Below are 19,604 nucleotides of genomic sequence, written 5' to 3'. Positions count from 1 at the left end.
CTCCTATGATGCTGCTTGGCCTGCTGTGTTCATCCAGCCCTGCACCTGACTTGTTCTTAATACTGAAACATACCTGACACAGTGTGAAACCTTTATAGTTGGCCAGATTACCAACCTGGCTAAATTTAAATTTGTCGTGACAGGTGGAGGTATGGGATGAGAAAAGGAAACAGTATACTCCTCCAAACCTGATCATAACATCTCACAGAAAAAGTGGGTATTGTTTCTGATTATAAACGCACAGAGGGAGTGGGAGGTGTCTACGGTGTTGCAGATAAATAGTTAATGGTTCATATGTTATCATATAAATTACTAATGTTATGAAAGTTTGAAAGAGGAAAATGGGATAAATGCAATTGAAGCACCTTGAACTCAAGTGCAGTTAAAAGATGGGTGTACTGTTGCTTTGAGAGGTTAACAGCTAGGAACATGAGGCAATTTGAAATGCTGGGCTTTGGTGATTGTCAGAACACTTAAGTCAAATGTAAGTTTTGAAGATTACCTTCTTTTTTCATAAAATCAAAATAGAACAGATACAGCTGAAAAACAATGGATGGGCGTTCTTAACTGGCTGCAATGCTTGCAGTAACAGTTGTCTAGAGGGAGTTAGAGCTAATTTAACCTAAAAGCATTCAGTAAACAGGAAAAGTCAGGTTATGCCAAAACGTAGATGCGGAGAACTTAAAAATTCATCTGGGCATTGTTTGCTGATAGATGTGAATTACATTTCGGAGCTGGGAGATTGCTAAATCATAAGAAATTTGCAAATTTCAGGCAGTTAGGGCTTAAGATAAGTCCCAGGGAGTTTGGCTCCATATCTTGGAAACATTTGGAGCTAAAAGGAACCATTGTTAACCCAATCAAGTTGGAAGTCGGGGGAAGGAAGCCCACAAATGAGTGGAGTATTAGATCATAATTTTTATGTAAACTCATGTGTACCTCATGTTTACTTGAATGCTGGAGTCTCAGTTGTATATGATTTAGGATCAAAATCTAACCTGCTCAATATTACTTTTATTTCACTATATTTTTGATTGTGGACTGCAATGAGTAAAGGACTGTTTTAAAAACCAAGGATTGTAGAAGGGATTGCTGCACTTTTTAAAGCAAGACACCAACACTTATTGTAAGTTACATTGTTGCTTTGTTCAACCAGTGCAGGAAGTTGATTGCAGACAGCTGGTACCATGGGCTGTGTATAAGGTGAGATTCAGCTGGCGACAAGTGGCTGATTGGTCTGGTGACCAGTTGTCAATGATAAAGGACATCTTCCTGCCAACAACTACGTAATTGGTTTCTAGATAGCTTTAGACATCCAGAAGGGCTTTATCTGTCTCTTGTGCAGTAAAAATGAATGCAGGCACACCTAAACCTTAAAGAATGCCATTTTATTTTTTTCCTCACCAGTTGGTATAAGCTGTGGCTAGTAACCAGTAAGTAAGAGACTTTGCAATTTGTGAATCAGTCACTCTGTGCATCCTGCAAGAAAGTGAAAGTGCCTGGAGGAGAGAGAATGGAGAACAGTAAGTCCTGACAAGGAAAAGGATCATCTCATGGAACCCTGTGGACAAGAACCAATGAACTGTTTTCCCAGTTTTTCCCCTCCACCCATTACCCTTTTTTGTCCACCTATGTCCGTCTGCATTTGAATGTCAGGGAGTTTTATAAGGGAATTAGAATTTTAACTAAAAATAAACCCCAAAAGAACCAAAATGGGCAGCACAGTGGCTCAGCGGTTAGCACTGCTGCCTCAGTGTCAGGGACCCGGGTTTAATTCCAACCTTGGGTGACTGTAACAATCCCCCTGATTCTGCGCGGGTTTCCTCCAGATGCTCTGGTTTCCTCCCACAGTTGAAAGATATGTAGGTTAGGTGAATTGGCCATGGGAAATTGACTATGGTGTCCAGGGATGTGCAGGTTAGGTGGATTAGCCATGAGAAGTGGAGGGTTATTGACATAGAGTGGGGGTGGATCTGGGTGAGATGCTCTTCAGAGGGTTCGTGTGGACTTGATGGGCCAAATGGCCTGCGTCCACACTGCAGGGATTCAGTTTCAATTTCAGCTGGAGGTGCTGGAAATCTGAAACAAAAACATAAATTGCTGGTAAATCTCAGCAGGTCTGGCAGCATCTGTGGAGTGAAATCAGAGCTAACGTTTCAGATTCAGTGGAGGGGAAGGTGCCGTGAGGCTGTGGGAATGTGTTGGGAGTGAAGGAGGAGTTGACCAGGGAGTCTTAGAGGGAGTAGTCCTTGCAGAAGAAGGGAGAGCAGGGGAATATGTGTCTGGTGGTAGCATCCTGCTGGAGGTGGTGGAAATGGTGGCTAATGATCCTCTGGATGTGGCTGTTGGTGAGATGATAGGTGAAGACAATGGGAACGCTATCGCTGTTGTGGGAGGGAAGAGAGGGGCTGAGGGCTGAAATGTGAGAGACGAGTTAGACCCGGCTGAGGACTGTGTCAATTATGGTGCTGGGGAATCTACAGTTGAGGAAGAAGGTGGACATTTCGGAGGCCCTGTTATTGAAGTTGGCATCGTCAGGACAGATGCAACAAAAATAGAGGTACTGGGAGAATGGAATAAAGTATTTACAGGAAGTAGGGTGTGAGGATGTTTCGTCAAGGTAACTGCGGGAATCATAGAGCCAAATTGCACAGAAACAGACCCTGCGGTCCAACTAGTGCATGCTGACCATCATCCTACAACAGACTAAACACACCTGCGTCCATTTTGCCCATAACCCTCCAATCCTTTCCTATTCATGTACTTATCTAAATGTTGTAACTGTATCCGCAACCACCACTTCCTCTGGAAGTTCATTCCACACATGAACCACTTTCTCTGTAAGGGTTTGTGGTGGATTTTGGTGGCCAGTCTATCCCCAGAAATGGAAACAGAGATGTTGAGGAATGGAGGGAGGAGTCAGAGATGGACCAGGTGAAGGTGAGACCGGGGTGGAAATTGGAAGCAAAATGGATAAACCTTTCCAATTCCAGACAAGAGAGGGAAGTGACACCAATGATGTCATTGATATACCGGAGAAAGGGTTGTGGGTGGGGGCCGGAATCGGATTGGAACAAGCATTGTTCCACGTACCCCACAAAGAAACAGGCAAAACTGGGTCCCAATCGGGTACCCATGGCCTGTCCTTCCACCTGAAGAAAATCAGAGGAGTTAAAATGGAAGTTGTTCAAGAGGAGGACAAGCTCAGCCATGCCGAGGAGGGTGGCAGTTAATGGGGACAGTTCTGCACTTTCATTCAGGAAGAAGCGGAGAGCCCGGAGACCGTCCTTCTGGGGAATTAAACGTGTAAAGGGATTGCACGTCCATGCTAAAATAGTTTTAACTGGTAGTGTTATATGTTGTCAGTTCATACTTGTTTATACATCACTAGAAACTATTTAGTTGTAGTAATTAGTAATTCTTGTCGCATACAGAAACCTGGTCCATGCTTTCTGTTAACCTGGATCTAAAAGGTAGGTACATTGTGGAATTTGTACTTTGAGAAAATTTTTAACTTTTGTGATGACTCTGAGACTAATGGAGCTTGATTTCCAGTGTGCTACCCCAGTGAGGTGTGACACTATTTAGTTATCAATACTCATATTTGTTTTGTACAAGTTTGTTAATAATGATTATTAGTTTTGAAGTTTCAGTTCCATCTTGAAATCTGTTGTTTATTTCCTTATCCCTGGTTCTTCTGTGGATTCTAATATTTTTGTAATATTATCGTCCTTTGAGATATTATGGTGTATTAATGGAAAGTCAATTGGATACTTCCATGGTTTCTACCAGACAGGTAAAAATGGAATCAGGCAACATCCAGCCCTCCCAGTGGACAATGGACGAAGGGCATTTAAAGGAGTTCTTGTGTTCAATCTGCTCAATGTTTGCAGCCAGACAAAGGATGAGCAAGAATAGAAATAGAAATCGTCAACAGAGACTTTGATTAGGGCCATTTCAGTGCTGTTGTAAGAAAAAAGATTAGAGACTACAGAAATAGAAGAGTTTTGTGTGGACCAAGTGAAGGTAACAGATTTAGAGTGGGGAAGGGAGAATGGTTCTGGAGGAGAAAGAACAATTTAGAGTATCTGCAAATATGAGAGAAACAAAGTGAGGTTAGGGATCATTTAGTTAACAGTTTGACATGAATAGAGTCAAGGGTATTTTTAAGAAGAGCTTGGAAAGGAGAAAACTAAATAGAGGATAATTCAGTTCTGAAGCAGAGTTATATTGCACTCAATTATTGTAACTCAACTATTGGAACCCCAGAACTAATGTCTACTATGTACCAAGTGCAATGGTTGTGCATTATAGTTCACTCTGGCATCTGACTTGCTGTGGCAACATGCACATTGTGTGTAACTTTGGATGGTGACGTTGGAGTCTCCAACAATCTTTGCATCCTGACCAGGAATCTCCCTTACACTTGCTGCATGCCACTGACGTGTGTTGAATGGTTGATACTCAAAATGGCCATGTGAAGAATGTATCTTCCTCGGCTACCTAATGGGTGTGGGACCAGGGACTTCTGTCTCATAGCCACTGCCTCACAAGAGTTTCTTTATGCCCGGTGCTGGAGCAAACAGAGCCGGGCTGGGTGGCCTCCTGTACTTCAAAAATTCTGATTTCTCCCTCTGTTAGATATATCTAATAAATCAGTTCAGAGATGTTATGACATACCTCTGGAGCATGGGACTTTTACCCAGTACCACTGTCCCACTTTATCCTGAAACTCACCCACAATCTGTCTCAGGGTAGATCCAGTCTCTAAAGAACCTGTTGCGGTGCAGTGGTAGTGTCCCTACCTCTGCACCAGGAGGCCCGAAATTCAAGTCTGAGCCGCTCCAGAGGTTCGCAATGACCACTTTGAACGAGATACCTTTCAGAACGCAATCATTCTGAATAGGGATGATTCCAGCCAATCACAGCCTGGATCGGTCCAGCCAATCAGCCATCGCCTATCCAGCCAATCAGAGCCGGGATTGCTGTCAGGTGGATAGCGGGTGAAGGGCTGTGGAAATGGTGCTTTCTTGTTCGGCTTATGGCTGTAAGAATCGGTATGATAAGGATCGGGGAGTTTCTTTCCATAGGTACGGAGAGTCGACTGGCTACGCCTGTGTCTTTTTTTTTTGCGAGGTTTCAGCACCACTTTAAAGCGATAAAAGTTCGATGCTAGCCGGCCTGTTTTTAGACAGGGCGCAGTGAAGAGCGGAGGGAGGGAAGGAAGGAGGAAGAGGAGACTGGTGTACACAGCGAGGGATTTCAAAGGGATGTGAAGGCAGAGAGATATTGGTTAGAGGTAGCCTGGGGTTGGGGAGAGGCGGTTGAGGAAGGGATTAGGAAGATGTTTCCGGACGGTTGATTGAAGAGGAGGAGGTGGTTCCGGAGGGTGAGGTGTTTAGGAGTAGAAGGGGTTTCAGATGAATGTTGTTTTAACGGTATTCTCGAGGAAAGAGATTGCGTAAATACAGACTATTTGTCATTTGTGTGAGAGCCGCCTCGTGTTCTAATTTTATGTTCACGGGTGAAATTGAGCTATTGTTTGACTCGTATGCATCCTTGTTAAGTGCTAGCACTAGACTTTGGTCCGACTCCAGACACAAAGCACCGACTAATAGTTCCTGCAGAACTGAGGATGTGTACATTATTTGATGGATTGCCTTTTGGATGTGATGTTAAGCATAAGCTGTGTCTTACCTTTTCAGTTGGATGTGAGATCCCAAGGTTACACTGGCCTGATCAATATTTTAATCCTTAATCAAGACCCAAAACAAATTATTATCTTAACGTTTATTTCATTTCTATTTGGTGACCTTTTGTTGATTGCTACATTTGCCACATTACAGTAGTGATTAGATTTAAAAAGTACTTAATTGGCTGTGAGATAACAAGGTGTAGAGCTGGATGAACACAGCAGGCCAAGCAGCATTAGAGGAGCAGGAAAGCTGACGTTTTGGGGTTTGTGACGAAGGGTCCAGACCCGAAAGCTCCACATCTTGTTATCTCAGATTCTCCAGCATCGGCAGTTCCTACTATCTCTTAATTGGCTCTGAGTTGCTTTTTGATTGTGAAGAAGCAAGTTAAATGCAAACTCTATTGTGGTCTTGTTTCTTTACTTTTTTGAAGAGTTGAACATGACTCTGGACTCTATGCCACGTGAAGGAGGAAATAAATAATGGATTAGTTTAGTACTCTAGTTTTTTAAAAAAAACTATTCAGAATAGTTGTGTATGTCTAATGTAAATAGAAAAAAACTGGTGAAAAGTTATCAGTCTAAAATACTTACATTTTCCACAGATGGTGCTTGACCTGCTGAATGTCTCTAGCATTTTTTTTTTCCAACATCTGTGATATTAAGGTATGTCAGAAGCTCAATTTCGAGCAAATGAAAATGTAGAGAAGTGTGAGACAGTGGTGAGAGGAACTGGTTTGCAGGTGAGTGGGTGAATGTGCAGAACTTCCTTTTCATGAAGATCCCCAAAAGTATAAGTGAATAACTCCACCAAAAGCAAGCAAAATAAATTTGAAAGCTGAGTACTATACTGCATCGTAGATGCAGTATAATGTTGATATTTCTAAATTTGTCCATTTGGTAGGAAAAAATAATGACTGACATAATAAATTTTTTAATTGAGGATGGTGAATCTGTGGAATTCTTTACCACAGATAACACAATGGCCAAATCAATAATATATTTCAGAAAGAAATAGATTTCAAAATGCTAAAGATGGCGGTTATGAAAAGAGCGGGAGTATGGCATTGAGAAAGAGGATCAGTCGGTGTTAAATGGACAGTGATGATCCATCCCTATCTCCTCCAGAGATTTCAACGTCAGAGGTATAGTCTTCAGTCAATTTGAATCACTTCATGTGATATAAAAGCACTGGATACTGCAAAGGCTGTGGGCCTTGACAACCATAGCACTGAAGACATGTGCTCCAGAACTTGCTGTACCCACTCCCCCGCAAAGATGTTCGAGGACAGTTACAAAACCGGCATTTGCCCGATCAATGTGAGAAATCATCAAGTTACATCCTGTACAGAGACAGCAGGATGAATCCAACCCGGCCAGTTACACCCCATCAGTATATTCTTGATCCTCAAAGTGATATAAGGTGTCATCAGTGGTGCCAAGCAACATTTTTTCAGCAATAATGTGCTCACTGATGCTCAGTTTGGGTTCTGCCAGGGCCACTCGGCTCCAGACCTTATTACAACTTTAGTTCAAACATGGACAAAACAACTTAATTCCAGAGGTGAGAGTGACTGTCCTTGACATCAAGGATGCACTTGGCTGACTGTAATATTGTGGAGCTCCAGCAAAACTGGATTTGATGGGAATTGGGGAATGGTCTCCTCTGGTTGGAATTATGTGTATCACAGAGGAAGATGATTTGATTGAAGGTTAATCATCTCAGCCCTTGGACATCTCTGCAGGAGTTCCTCAGTAGGTGTCCTTGGACCAACCATCTTCAGCTGCTTCCTCAATTACCTTCTCTCCATCATATAGTCAGAAGTGAAGATGTCTACTGGACAATGTTCAGCACCATTTGTCACAGATACCGAAGCAACAAGATGACAGAAGGTTTGGGCTGACAAATGGCAATTACCATTTGTGTAGGGCACATCTTAAGGGTTATCATTGAGCAGAAACTGACCTGGGATCAGCTAGATACAAATAAACTGGCTACAAAACCAGATCCAGGCTAGAAAACCTGCACAGAGTAAATCATCTCCTGACTCCCGAAAGTCTGTCCATCATCTGCAAGGCACAAGTCAGGAATGTAGTGGAATACTCCCCACTTGGCTAGATGAGTGCAGCTCCAACAACACTCAAGTCTCAACATTCAACATCCAGCAACCCACTCTTGATTGACATTACATACACAAAGATCGATTGCATTCATTCTGACACAGTAGGAGCAGTGTGTACCATCTACAAGGTGCACTGCAGAAATTCACCAAGCCTCCTTAGTACTTTTTTAATTTAAGACCACTACCATGTTGATGGCTGTGGGATCACCACCACCTGCGAGTTCCCTTCCAAGCCACTCGCCCATCTTGACTTGGAAATGTATTGCCATTCCTTCGGTATTGCTGAGTCAAAATCCTGGAATTCCCTTCTTATTGTTTGTCTCCTGACCATCAGATGGATTACAGTAGCTCAAGAAGGCAGCTCACCACTGCTTTCTCAAGGACAACGAGAAGTAGGCAATAAATATTGGGCAAGCCAGACACACACACCTACCCACCCACTATGAATAAATTAAAAGGAAAAAGCAGATAACAAAATGATTGGATTAGTGGGATCATCAAGCCACCCTCAAATTGTGTTGATCTGTTTGTCATTGACTTCCCTCAGTCTTGCATTGGCACATAAGTCTGTTCCTCATGGTCCACACATTCCTGTTGTGAAACTTGCGTGCAGTATCCCTAGCACATCAGTTCTCTTCATCTCCATTTTAAGCAATACACAAAGTGGTTAATGGGTGAACTGAGTACTGGACTGCATGCCTTTTTCTCAACTTTCTCTGACATAACGGCCCAGACCTGCCATATGAGAACTGCCGATTTCTGGGAGAGACAGTGATGATGTGGCCAATGGGCTGGAGCACAATCTCTCGGCAAAACTTTCAAGTCAGAATTTGCTGATTAATTTTCCATTATGCTTTCCCTCCTGTGACTTTGTGAATGTGATCTTTCTCCTAGAAGCGTGTATATCAGAATCGAGGGAAGGGGAAATGCGGCTTAAGTGGAAGAGCACAGGTGTGATGTTACAACCCAGGTTTGATTGGGATTCATGTCGACTAGAATAATTTCATTTCCTGATCAAAAGGTTCCTTTTTTGATACTTGCATCTTATAATCAGGAAATGTACTCATTGTGGTCGACATGAATTAGGTAGTTAAGGCTATTGCAAACATCTCCACAGTTCTTAGATCCTCTTACTGTTGAGTGGTCAGGTTAATCTTCCAGAGTGACAGTTTCAGAATCATTTTCACACCATGCTTTCCTCACTGCAGATATGTCAGCACCATATGGCGACTTGAGGGCAGTGTTCTTGAATTCTTGTTCTGTAATAGCAACTGACTGAGAGAACTGGGTCATGTAACCCTCACTAAGTTTTTCTCACAACCAGAGGAGCAGAAATCGCCTCAAGTTTGTCCTTTCTTCGTGATAAATGCTCTGTGATTCATCAGCTCTGCTCAGTAACGTTGACTCTTTTGTGTTGAACTACCCTTTAGATGAGATGATAAATTGATACACCATGCAAGCTTATTTCATTGCAATAAGACCCTGAGGAGCAGAAGCAGGTCATTGAGTCAACTCCATCATTCAGTTAGTTCATGGCTGATTTGATAATCTTCAAGTCCACTTTCCTGCTTGAACCCTTAGTTCCATTATTGATTTAAAAACCTGTCTATCTCAGCCATGAATATACTTAACCAAGGTTATTCAGTCTTCATAAAAAGAGTTTGCTCTGAGAAGAAATTCCTCCTTGTCTATCTTAAATGGGGCCTCCCTATTTTGAGATTGTGCCCTCTGTCCTGGACACTCCCACAAAAGGAGACTTCCTTTCAGCATCTATCCCATCAAGCCCCCGAAGAATCCTGTATGTCTCAACAAGGCTGCCTCTCATTCTTCTGAGCCTCAGTGAGCACAGGGCCAACCTACTTTACCTTTCTTCAGAATGCCAGTATATTTTGCCTTAGAAAAGGGGACCAGACTGTTCACTGTATTCTAGTCATGGTTTAACTAATGGCTTGTTTGGTTTTAACTAGATTTAATTGTCCTGTTAAAATATTTCTCTAATATCTTCCCTCTAACAATCTTTCTAAAACTTGATTAAAGGTTTCCCCTGAAACGGCCGGAGCTCTGTAAGAAATGGCTGGCTGCAGTAAGGAGACGTAATTTTACACCCACCAAAAACAGCAATCTTTGCTCAGAACATTTCACGTTGGACTGCTTTAGAAAGAACTGTAACAACAAAATACTGGAAGAAAATGCTGTGCCATCCATATTCTGCTTTACCCGACCAAATCAACAATCAAAGGTACCTTTTTTATTCCAATACAATGCTAGTTGATTATTGTTTCTAACTTGCAATGTAGCACTGTTTTAGTTGCACACGATACAATCTTATTAGATGCCCTCTATAGCTTTATCCACAGTAGTTCCAAGAGTGATCCTAATCCATACTATTTTGTCTTCTGATTGCAGTTCGTTCTGTGAAGTATAATGTTAAATTGCCAACTTCAGACATTTGATAGAAATAGCCATCAAATGAGTTATCAGTTGACCTGTTTTTGGTGTTAATTGAAAAATTGTTAGTCAGAGCACTGGAATAGTGTTCTAATCTTTGAATATTACCGTTCAGTCTTTAACACTTAGCTGAATGATCAGAATAGAGAGAAATGAAGTCTTGTTTTAATAGCCAGGAATCTTGTGCCCTGCCAGTTCTTTGAACTTTTCCTGAATCTTTGAACTTAAACCTTTTTGCCCTGTAAATGTGTGTTGATAACAGAATATTTATGACCTTGAAGAGCAACAGGACCATCTTAGCCAACTAGATTTAAGATTGAGAAATAAATGGTGGAAGGAAGATGAATTGGAATAGTTGAATTTAAGAGGTACAGAAAGAGAAACAATGAAAAGTTAGATTAAGTGAAAGTTGGGGAGAGGATAGAAAGTAAAAGTGTTGACATTTATACTGTGACTATATGTGCCTTTTAAGAGGGATTTGGTCTGTGCTGTTTCTTTTGTAGAGGGGTGTTGCCAGTGGTGGTGGAATGGCTGCTTCAGAAGCTGTGGGTAAATAGTTTTGAGCTCCCAGAGTATTGTTTTTTAAATTAGAAAAAAGAAGAATGAGTGGGTAGAGTCAGGCTCTCAGACCCAGAGTTTTAGTTTTGCTTTTAGTTTAAGTTGGGGTTTGAAGCTGATAGATACAGCTTGCTGTCTCTGCTGCAGCAAAAAGCTGGAGTTCCGTCTCTCCTGCTAATAGGAACACTGAAAGAAACTTCTTTTTCCTGGACTGGAGGAGATAGCAAGTGAGGAAAATGTGTTTTGCTGAATTTGCCTTTGCCAAGGGTGTATTTATGGGATGCTGCTATGTTGGATCAGTTGATGATTAGTAGTTAAATAATATCACTTTACTAATTATTTTAATAGTTAAAAGTTATACCAAGTTTTTTGTTTGTATTTTAACTGTGTTGTAAGAAGTGTTTTGCTTAAAGCCTAGCAGTGCACCAATCGAATCATTACTGGAACACATTGCCTTACACATGCCTTTTAAAGAAGATAAAAGTTAGGCTTGAGGCTATCTCCTTGATATATTTTGAGGGGGTTTGGTCTTATCAATAACAATACATTTGAGTTGTTCAATTTCTGGGCCAGAGGAGTTGGTTAATAATGATTTAGTTATTTCATTATCAACAGGGTATACTATTTCATGGAGTTTTAACTTTTTTCATGGGAGATAGGTGCCTCTGGCAAGGGCAGCATTTATTGCCCATTTAATAGCGAATATAATCCTAACCTCTGTCCATGCTTCAGTCCTGCCATCCCAGGAATCAGTCTAGTAATTTTTTGCTGTGTGCTGTCTATAGCAAGAACATCCTTTCTCAGACAAGGAGATCAAAACTGCATACGGTATTCCAAGTGTGGTGTCACCACGGCTCTATACAATTGCAGCTGAACTCCAATCCCCTTGCTATGAAGGCCGGCACACCATTTGCCTTCACTACTGCCTGCTGTACCTGCATGCTTATCTTCAGTGACTGGTGTGCAAGGATGCCTAGGGTCTTGTTGCACGTTTGCCCCTCTCGATTTACAGCCATTCAGATAACCTGCCTTCCTGTTTTTGCTACCAAAGTGGATAAGCTCGCACTTATACACTTTGTACTGCATTTGCCAATTCACTCAACTTATGCAAACCACACAGAAACATCTTTGCATCATTCTCACAGCTCACCCTCCCACCCAGCTTTGACATCTGCAAATTTAGAGCTATTATGTTTTGTTCCCTCATACAAACCAATTAATATATACTGTGCATAGCTGGGGTCCTAGCAATTATCCCTGTTGTACTCCAGTAGTCAGTGCCTGCCATTCAGAAAAAGACTCATTTTACTCCTCCTTTGTTTTCTCTCTGCCAGCCAGTTTTCTATCCTTCTCCATACACTACACTGAATCCCATGTGCTTTAATTTTACATACTTGATTTCAACAGCTTGCAAGAAGACCCAAATAACCTACATCTATTGGCACCCCCTCATCAATTTTCCTAATTACATGCTTGAAGAATTCTAGTTGATTTGTCAAACATGATTTTCCCTTTGTAAATCCAAGCTGGCTCTATCTGATCCCGCTACTGTTTTCCAAATGCTAAGCTAGTAATTCTCTTATTCAGGCGGTCCCTGATTCAACAATGTATGACTTGCAAACTCTCGTACTTACAAGATCCTATACAAGAGTGTGTTAATTTTAAAAATCTGACATGCGAACATTTCCTCATACTTGTTAAGTTATTTTATAATGTCCCATATTGTGTTCTAAGTACTGAATGAGGGAAGCTATGACTTTAGCTAATTATATCTCTTTAAAGTCGAAAAGGGGTGATTGACTCATCTGTAGCTGCTTGTATCTGTTTGATCACTCTTTTTGAATATTGACATTACGTTAAGGCGATGGCCTAGTGGTATTCTTGCTGGACTGTTAATCCAGAGACCCAGATAACGTTCCGGGGACCAGGGTTTGAATCCTGCCGTGTCAGATGGTGGAATTTGAATTCAATAAACATCTGGAATTAAGAGCCTAATGATGACCGTGAATCCATTGTCGATTGTTGGAAAAACCCATCTGGTTCACTAATGACCTTTAGGGAAGGAAACTGCCATCCTTACCTGGTCTGGCCTACATGTGACTCCAGACCCACAGCAATGTGGTTGACTTTGACTATGACTATGAACTGCCCTCTGGGCAATTAGGGATGGGCAATAAATGCCGCTTAGCCAGTGACGCCCTCATCCCGTGAATGAATAAAAGAAAACTGCTTCCATTGTTCACTTGCTTCCACAACACTTAAAGCCTTCATTATACATGCACACATTCTTTTATGATGCATCAGCATTTGATGTAACAGAACAATGCAGAAATTAAACATTCTCAATCTCTGATTAAAATCTGTTGATGTGGTTGAATAGAAAAGCAAGACCTTGAATTCAAATGCTCACATTTGGGTTTGATGACACATGCCATAAAGTGTGCTGTTAATTGCATTTTAACTTGTGTGGCATGCGATATTTTTAATATTTTAACGTATGGTTAGGATGAGAGGTTTGTGGTTTGAGAATTTTACTGCAGTAGATTTATTACAAAAATGACTCCAACTTTAGATTTACTGTCACCAAATATTAAATATTCAAAGCTGTTAATCTATTAATCACTTTGTATTGATAGAAATTAGAAATACCAATGACAAGTAACCAACCTAATGCAGAAGAAATAACAGAGGACACCGCGCTGAAACAAGCACATGGTTTGCTAACTGTTTATGATCACAGCTACAGTGTCGGTGATGCATGTTTGCAAAAGAAAAAGATTCAGCAATTGGAAGAACAGAATGAGAAGTTGAAGAAGAAACTGAAATTCTTGCAGCAGAAATCACGCCGCCAAGAGCAACGATTACAGAAAATGAAGAAGTTATTACAGGAACTTAATACACAAGAGATACTACCACATCAAAGATGTGTACTGTTACATGATACTTTGTATGAAGTGACTAAAGTTTAGCATTTATTGGTATCACGTTGATTAAATGGCAGATAATTATGTTTCCACACTGCCTAGGATCAAGGAAAGGAGATAATGAGCAAAATGCCTCAGGGGTCACTGCGAGGCCTTTGTTTACATTGTATATAAATGATTTAAATAAGAACAGCTGAATAAATTTTCTGATATGGGTTTAGGCAACTGCAAATAACAGACCATCTCCAACTCTAGAAGAATGTGACAGAGCACTCAAGTTTAGAATAGCTAAAAATAGTGATGAAATTGAATCGATGGACTGACCAGTGAGAATACAAAGTGAACAATAGAAGGACATGATAAATCTAGGATATTGATAGATCACTTACTTTAACAATCACTGTATGAGAATGCAATAAAGACAAACTAGGCCTTGGCATCTGCATTCAGAGGGATGAATAAAAGTCCGTGTTGGTGATGGGCAAATTTTAGAGCACTCATTCAGCCCTAACTGGAGTACTGTGTGCAGTTCTGGTCACTGCTACAGTGAAGGACTTGTCTAAATCAGTCAGAAAGGATTGGGGATCTGAACGAAGAGAAGCAAGTGAAGAAACTGGGAATATTTATGCTGCAGAAAAAAAAATCTTGGAAGAACTATATCAAAGCTTCTAAAGGCCCACAGATAAAGTGAACCGTAATAAAATACTGAACATCACAAAGTGCATTTAGGTGGAAGTCACACTTGGAAAAGGGGAAATTAACAGTTAAATTTAAACTTCAGTGTGGAACAGCATTTAGCCAAAATCTTGTTTTTGTCCGTAACTACCAAATCTAATTTCCTCCTTTTCTTTTCTTCACATTCAGATTATTTTGCCTCTAATTTTGCTTTTAGAAGTAGCTGGATTTATTCAGCATTGTCAGAAAATTTCACATAACTATCCTTTTTTTTTCTAACTTCCTCATTGAAATTCTTTATCAAATCACCCTTTAATATCAGTTCTGTTAACATAAAACAATTCCAGTTTCTCAAGTCTTTGTAACTGTGACCTCTCACATTGTTATATCTTTAGAGGTATTCACAAGTAGAGATGGTGTCCCAGTCAAAGGTTTGGTGCAAGTTCAATATTACTTCCTTGCATCTGTACTAACTCTAGATTTTAAAAAAGCAAGGGTTCCATTTGCCTGCTTTTTAATAGCTTTATCTAATTGCACTTCTCACCTTTTTAATGATTTACACACTAAGGACCTTTCGCTCGTCTACTCCATTTTTAAATCTTGTCCTTCATAGTCTGTTTCCTTATTCCAAGTATTTGAGGGGTGTAAAAAAAAAAGTTTTTATTTGAAATTTGAAACTGCAGTGGTCATTTTGGTCCTGTAACGTTTTAACTGCACTTCCAAAAACTGAAAATTGTGTATAAAATAATCTTTCTGCAATTAGCTAATGTTTAAAAGATGTAATATAATGTGAGTCTCTAGACAATTGCAGGTTGTGTAAAATATGTAATAAAAAGCTTGACATTCTATCACTCCTACATGGCTTGGGTTATCTGATTTTGTACTGTGACAGTGGTGTAGAAAGTAGAAGAGAAGAGAAAAGGTTGTGAGCCTAATTGTAAAAGCAAGAGGTCAGTGCGTTATAACTTTACATTCATGTTAAATTACATGAACGGCCTTGGAGTTTAAAGCAAGGGGAAAATATATTTATGCTGAAATGTATGCTAAGCGCAATCATCTTCTAAATATGAATTTTAAATGTTTGTTTATTATAAATAGTCTAGCCTGTCTCTATAGTTCGGCTGACCCACAGTTGTCAACCACAGTTGTCAATATAATGTTGAGTTCTTGAATGTTCACAGGCTAAGAACTACTTAAAGACTCCTGGAACAGAGGACTTTCTAAAGTGTATAAAATTGTGAAAAGAGAAAAAAGATGAAAAATGTCTAATGGGACAATGGTTAGTGCCATACAAACAAGAAGTAGGAGTAGGTCATTCAGCCCCTCAAGTCTGCTTCACCATTTAATAAGTTCATGACTGATTTAATTGTAACCTCATCTACATTCCGGACTACCTATGATAACTTTTCACCTCTTTGCTTAACAAGAATCTAACCAACTTTACATTTAAAAAAAAATACAGAGACTCTTCTTCCATCACTTTCTCAGGAAGAAAGGTTCAAAGACTGAATCCTCTGATTTTTAAAAAAATCACCTGTGTTGTTTAAAATTGGCAAGCCCTGATTTTTAAACAGTGATGCTTAGTTTTTGATGTCTCTTATAAGAAAACATCTTCATCTAACTATCCAGACCTTGTATGTTTTAATCAAGTCACCTCTTACTCTTCTAATCTCTAGCAGATACGTGCCTAGACCGTCAAACTTCTCATTCGACAACCCAACCATTCCAAGTATTAGCCAGTAAACCTTCTGTGAGCTGCTTCCAATTTGTTTGCATGCTTTCTTAAATAAAGTGACCAAAACTGTACACACTACTCTAGTTGTGGTCTCACTAGTGCCTTGCATAACTGAATTGAAGCTTCCCTTCAATATTCAATTCCCTTTGCAACAAATATTAACATGCTTTGAGAACGAGAAGCAGTGTGCCAAGCAAATGGCAGCTTGTTGCTTGGCATCAAAGAATAAAACCATGGCCGACAGCTCCTACCCCAGCAAGGTGTAGAAATTCATCTCCTTCCTCAGATTACAAAATGCTAATCTCAGCTCCCAGGTCACCTTTAACATATGCAGAGGACATCAACACCAAGTCTGTTGTCTCCTTCAGATACCAGAAGAAATACAGAGTCAAGCAGGTGGGGGCAGCAGATTGAGACACAGATCTCAGCTGTACCTCAGTGAGGCCACTTTTAAAGTACTGCATACAATTCTGGTCACTTTACTATGGGAAGGATGTTGTTAAACGAGAAAAGATCCAGGAAAAATTGACAAGGATATTGCTGGGGCTGGAAGGTTTGAGTTATAAGGAGAGGCAGGGAATCTTTTGCCTCGGAGCAGAGGAGGCTGAGGGGTAACCTCATAGTGATTTAGATGCCTCTGAGGGACATAGATAAGGTGAATCAGCAAGGTCTTTTCCCCAGGGTAGGGAAGTCCAAAATTGGAGGGCATAGGTTTAATATGAGAGGGGAAAAATTTAAAAGGGACCTGAGGGGCAGCTTTTTCCGCACACGCCACCATTTGTGGAACAAGCTGCCAGAGGAAGTGGTAGATGCAGATACACTTAGAACATTTAAAAGGACATTGAACAGGTTCATGGATAGAAAAGATTTAGAGAGGTATGGGCTAAATGAGACCAATTCAATTCAGAAAACCTGGTCAGCATAGATAAGTTGGACCAAAGGGTCTGTTTCTGTGCTGTATGACTGTCTTTGCTGTGCTTGCTCTAAACACCAGATTCAAGTCCCATTCCAGAGCTTGATGACCACAGAAGGTGCATTTGTAACGTGACTGAACGTGGAAAAATTTGCAGGTTGATAATCCAATATATCTATGTCAGGTGGTACGAGTTGATCAGCCAGAATCGTTGCAGAGTGGCATCCCTTGAGCTATAGGCTCTAGCATGAGGCTGGTGAGCTATTTCAGGAAAAACTAGCCTTGGAAACAGCATTTGCAGAAGCAGGTTCACTGGACTCCATGTTAATTCTGCCTTCTCACCACAGATGCTGCCAGACCTGCTGAGTTTTTCCAGTAATTTCTGTTTTTGTGAAGTATATTCTTTGCCTCACACCACTAGTTGTGGGAACAGGATGGAAGGAAATAGAAATGACCTATTTGCATTAGCAGAGCAGGAAAAAATTACAGCATCACCAATTTTTTCCAGCACAGATGTGGTTATTTTGCCCATCATGGTTACCTGGTCTAGCTCAGAGTGAGCAATTCAACCAATATCTTTTCCTACACTTTTCCCAAAACCTTGCACATTCTTCCTTTTCAGAAAATAATCCAAATTCCCCCTTGGCTTTCAGAAGAGCCAGATGCACGTGTACCAGCTCCCCAGGCTCCTAATAATTATGCATGATCAAAATGTAGTTGTTATTATGCAATGAATATTCTGTACATACTGTTCAACATTGTGTCAACCAGTAGGCCCAACAGAAAGCAAAGATAGAAGAGTGATGGTAGTAAACTATATCAAACAACGCAGTACCACATAGTGAGAGAGGCTGCAAGTACCACAAGGTAACAGGAGTAGTCATCTGGAAAAATACCAAACAAGCAGGCAGCTGATTCTAAATCTTTATCTGTTCAAGCCTGAAAACATTTATCTGCTCATATCCGTTGCCCTTTTTCCAATTTCGTGAAATCTGTGCCTTCTCATGCTCAATCTTTCCACCAATAGGAACAAACTCTCAATTATCACTTTCCGCATTCCTCGTGATTTTGAACACCTCCAATAATTTCAGTCTTAAACGTGCTCGGGGTGGGGAAAAGACAGACGGAGAGAGAACTAGTCCCAAGTGTAAAAAGAACGAACCGCAGGTGTCAGAGATCTCAAACAAACAAAAACAGAAATTGCTGGAGAACCTCAGCAGGGCTGGGAGTGTCTGCGCCGAAAGAACAAAGCTAACGTTTCGAGATAGTAGGAACTGCAGATCCTGGAGAATCCGAGACAACAAGGTGCAGGGCTGGATGAACACAGCAGGCCAAGCAGCATCATAGGAGCAGAGAGGCTGACGTTTCGGGCCTAGACCCTTCATCAGAAAAGGGGGAGGGGAAGGGGGTTCTGAAATAAATAGGGAGAGAGTGGGAGGCGGATAGAGGAGGGATAGAGGAGAGGATACGTGGAGAGGAAACAAACAGGTCGAAGAGGCGGGGATGGAGCCAGTAAAGGTGAGTGTAGGTAGGGAGTTAGGAAGGGGATAGGTCAGTCCAGGGAGGACGGACAGGTCAAGGGGGCGGGATGAGGTTGGTCGGTAGGAGATGGAGGTGCGGCTTGAGGTGGGAGGAGGGGATAGGTGGGAGGAAGAACAGGTTAGGGAGGCAGGGACGAGCTGGACTGGTTTTGGGATGCGGTAGGGGGAGGGGAGATTTTGAAACTTGTGAAATCCACGTTGATACCATTGGGCTGCAGGGTTCCCAAGCGGAATATGAGTTGCTGTTCCTGCAACCTTCGGGTGGCATGGTTGTGGCACTGCAGGAGGCCCAGGATGGACATGTCGTCTGAGGAATGGGAGGGGGAGTTGAAATGGTTCGCGACTGGGAGGTGCAGTTGTTTATTGTGAACCGAGTGTAGGTGTTCTGCAAAGCGGTCCCCAAGCCTCCGCTTGGTTTCCCCGATGTAGAGGATGCCACACCGGGTACAGCGGATGCAGTATACCACATTGGCAGATGTGTAGGTGAACATCTGCTTGATGTGGAAAGTCTTCTTGGGGCCTGGGATGGGGGTGAGGGAGGAGGTATGGGGGCAGGTGTAGCACTTCCTGCGGTTGCAGGGAAAAGATTTCACAAGTTTCAAAATCTCCCCTCCCCCTACCGCATCCCAAAACCAGTCCCATCTCGTCCCTGCCTCCCTAACCTGTTCTTCCTCCCACCTCAAGCCGCACCTCCATCTCCTACCGACCAACCTCATCCCGCCCCCTTGACCTGTCCATCCTCCCTGGACTGACCTATCCCCTTCCTAACTCCCTACCTACACTCACCTTTCCTGGCTCCATCCCCGCCTCTTCGACCTGTTTGTTTCCTCTCCTCTATCCCTCTTCTATCCGCCTCCCACTCTCTCCCTATTTATTTCAGAACCCCCTTCCCCTCCGACTTTTCTGATGAAGGGTCGAGGCCCGAAACGTCAGCCTCTCTGCTCCTACGATGCTGCTTGGCCTGCTGTGTTCATCCAGCCCTGCACCTTGTTGTC

General features: G+C 41.6%; 2 protein-coding genes across 4 annotated transcripts in view; one reads left to right on the top strand and one right to left on the bottom strand.

Annotated features, from left to right (window-relative positions):
* Positions 1 to 19,604, bottom strand: part of polr2b (RNA polymerase II subunit B) — a 171,833-nt gene that overhangs the window by 47,220 nt on the left and 105,009 nt on the right. The window lies entirely within an intron of this gene.
* LOC109913095 (THAP domain-containing protein 1) lies at positions 4,977 to 15,277 on the top strand. Of its 2 annotated transcripts, none has more exons than XM_020512569.2 (3): positions 4,977 to 5,090; positions 9,853 to 10,054; positions 13,458 to 15,277. In XM_020512569.2, the coding sequence occupies exons 1-3, from the start codon at positions 5,020 to 5,022 to the stop codon at positions 13,788 to 13,790; spliced, it is 606 nt and encodes a 201-aa protein (XP_020368158.1). In that variant the 5' UTR covers positions 4,977 to 5,019; the 3' UTR covers positions 13,791 to 15,277. The 2 variants fall into 2 exon arrangements, with proteins under 2 accessions (XP_020368158.1, XP_020368159.1); XM_020512570.2 differs by having other exon boundaries at positions 4,978 to 5,057.

This window comes from Rhincodon typus, chromosome 1 (assembly GCF_021869965.1).
Source record: "Rhincodon typus isolate 14 chromosome 1, sRhiTyp1.1, whole genome shotgun sequence".
Lineage (NCBI taxonomy): Eukaryota > Metazoa > Chordata > Chondrichthyes > Orectolobiformes > Rhincodontidae > Rhincodon > Rhincodon typus.
The sequence above is the reverse complement of the archived record's forward strand: the minus strand, read 5'-3'. Positions and strand labels throughout refer to the sequence as shown.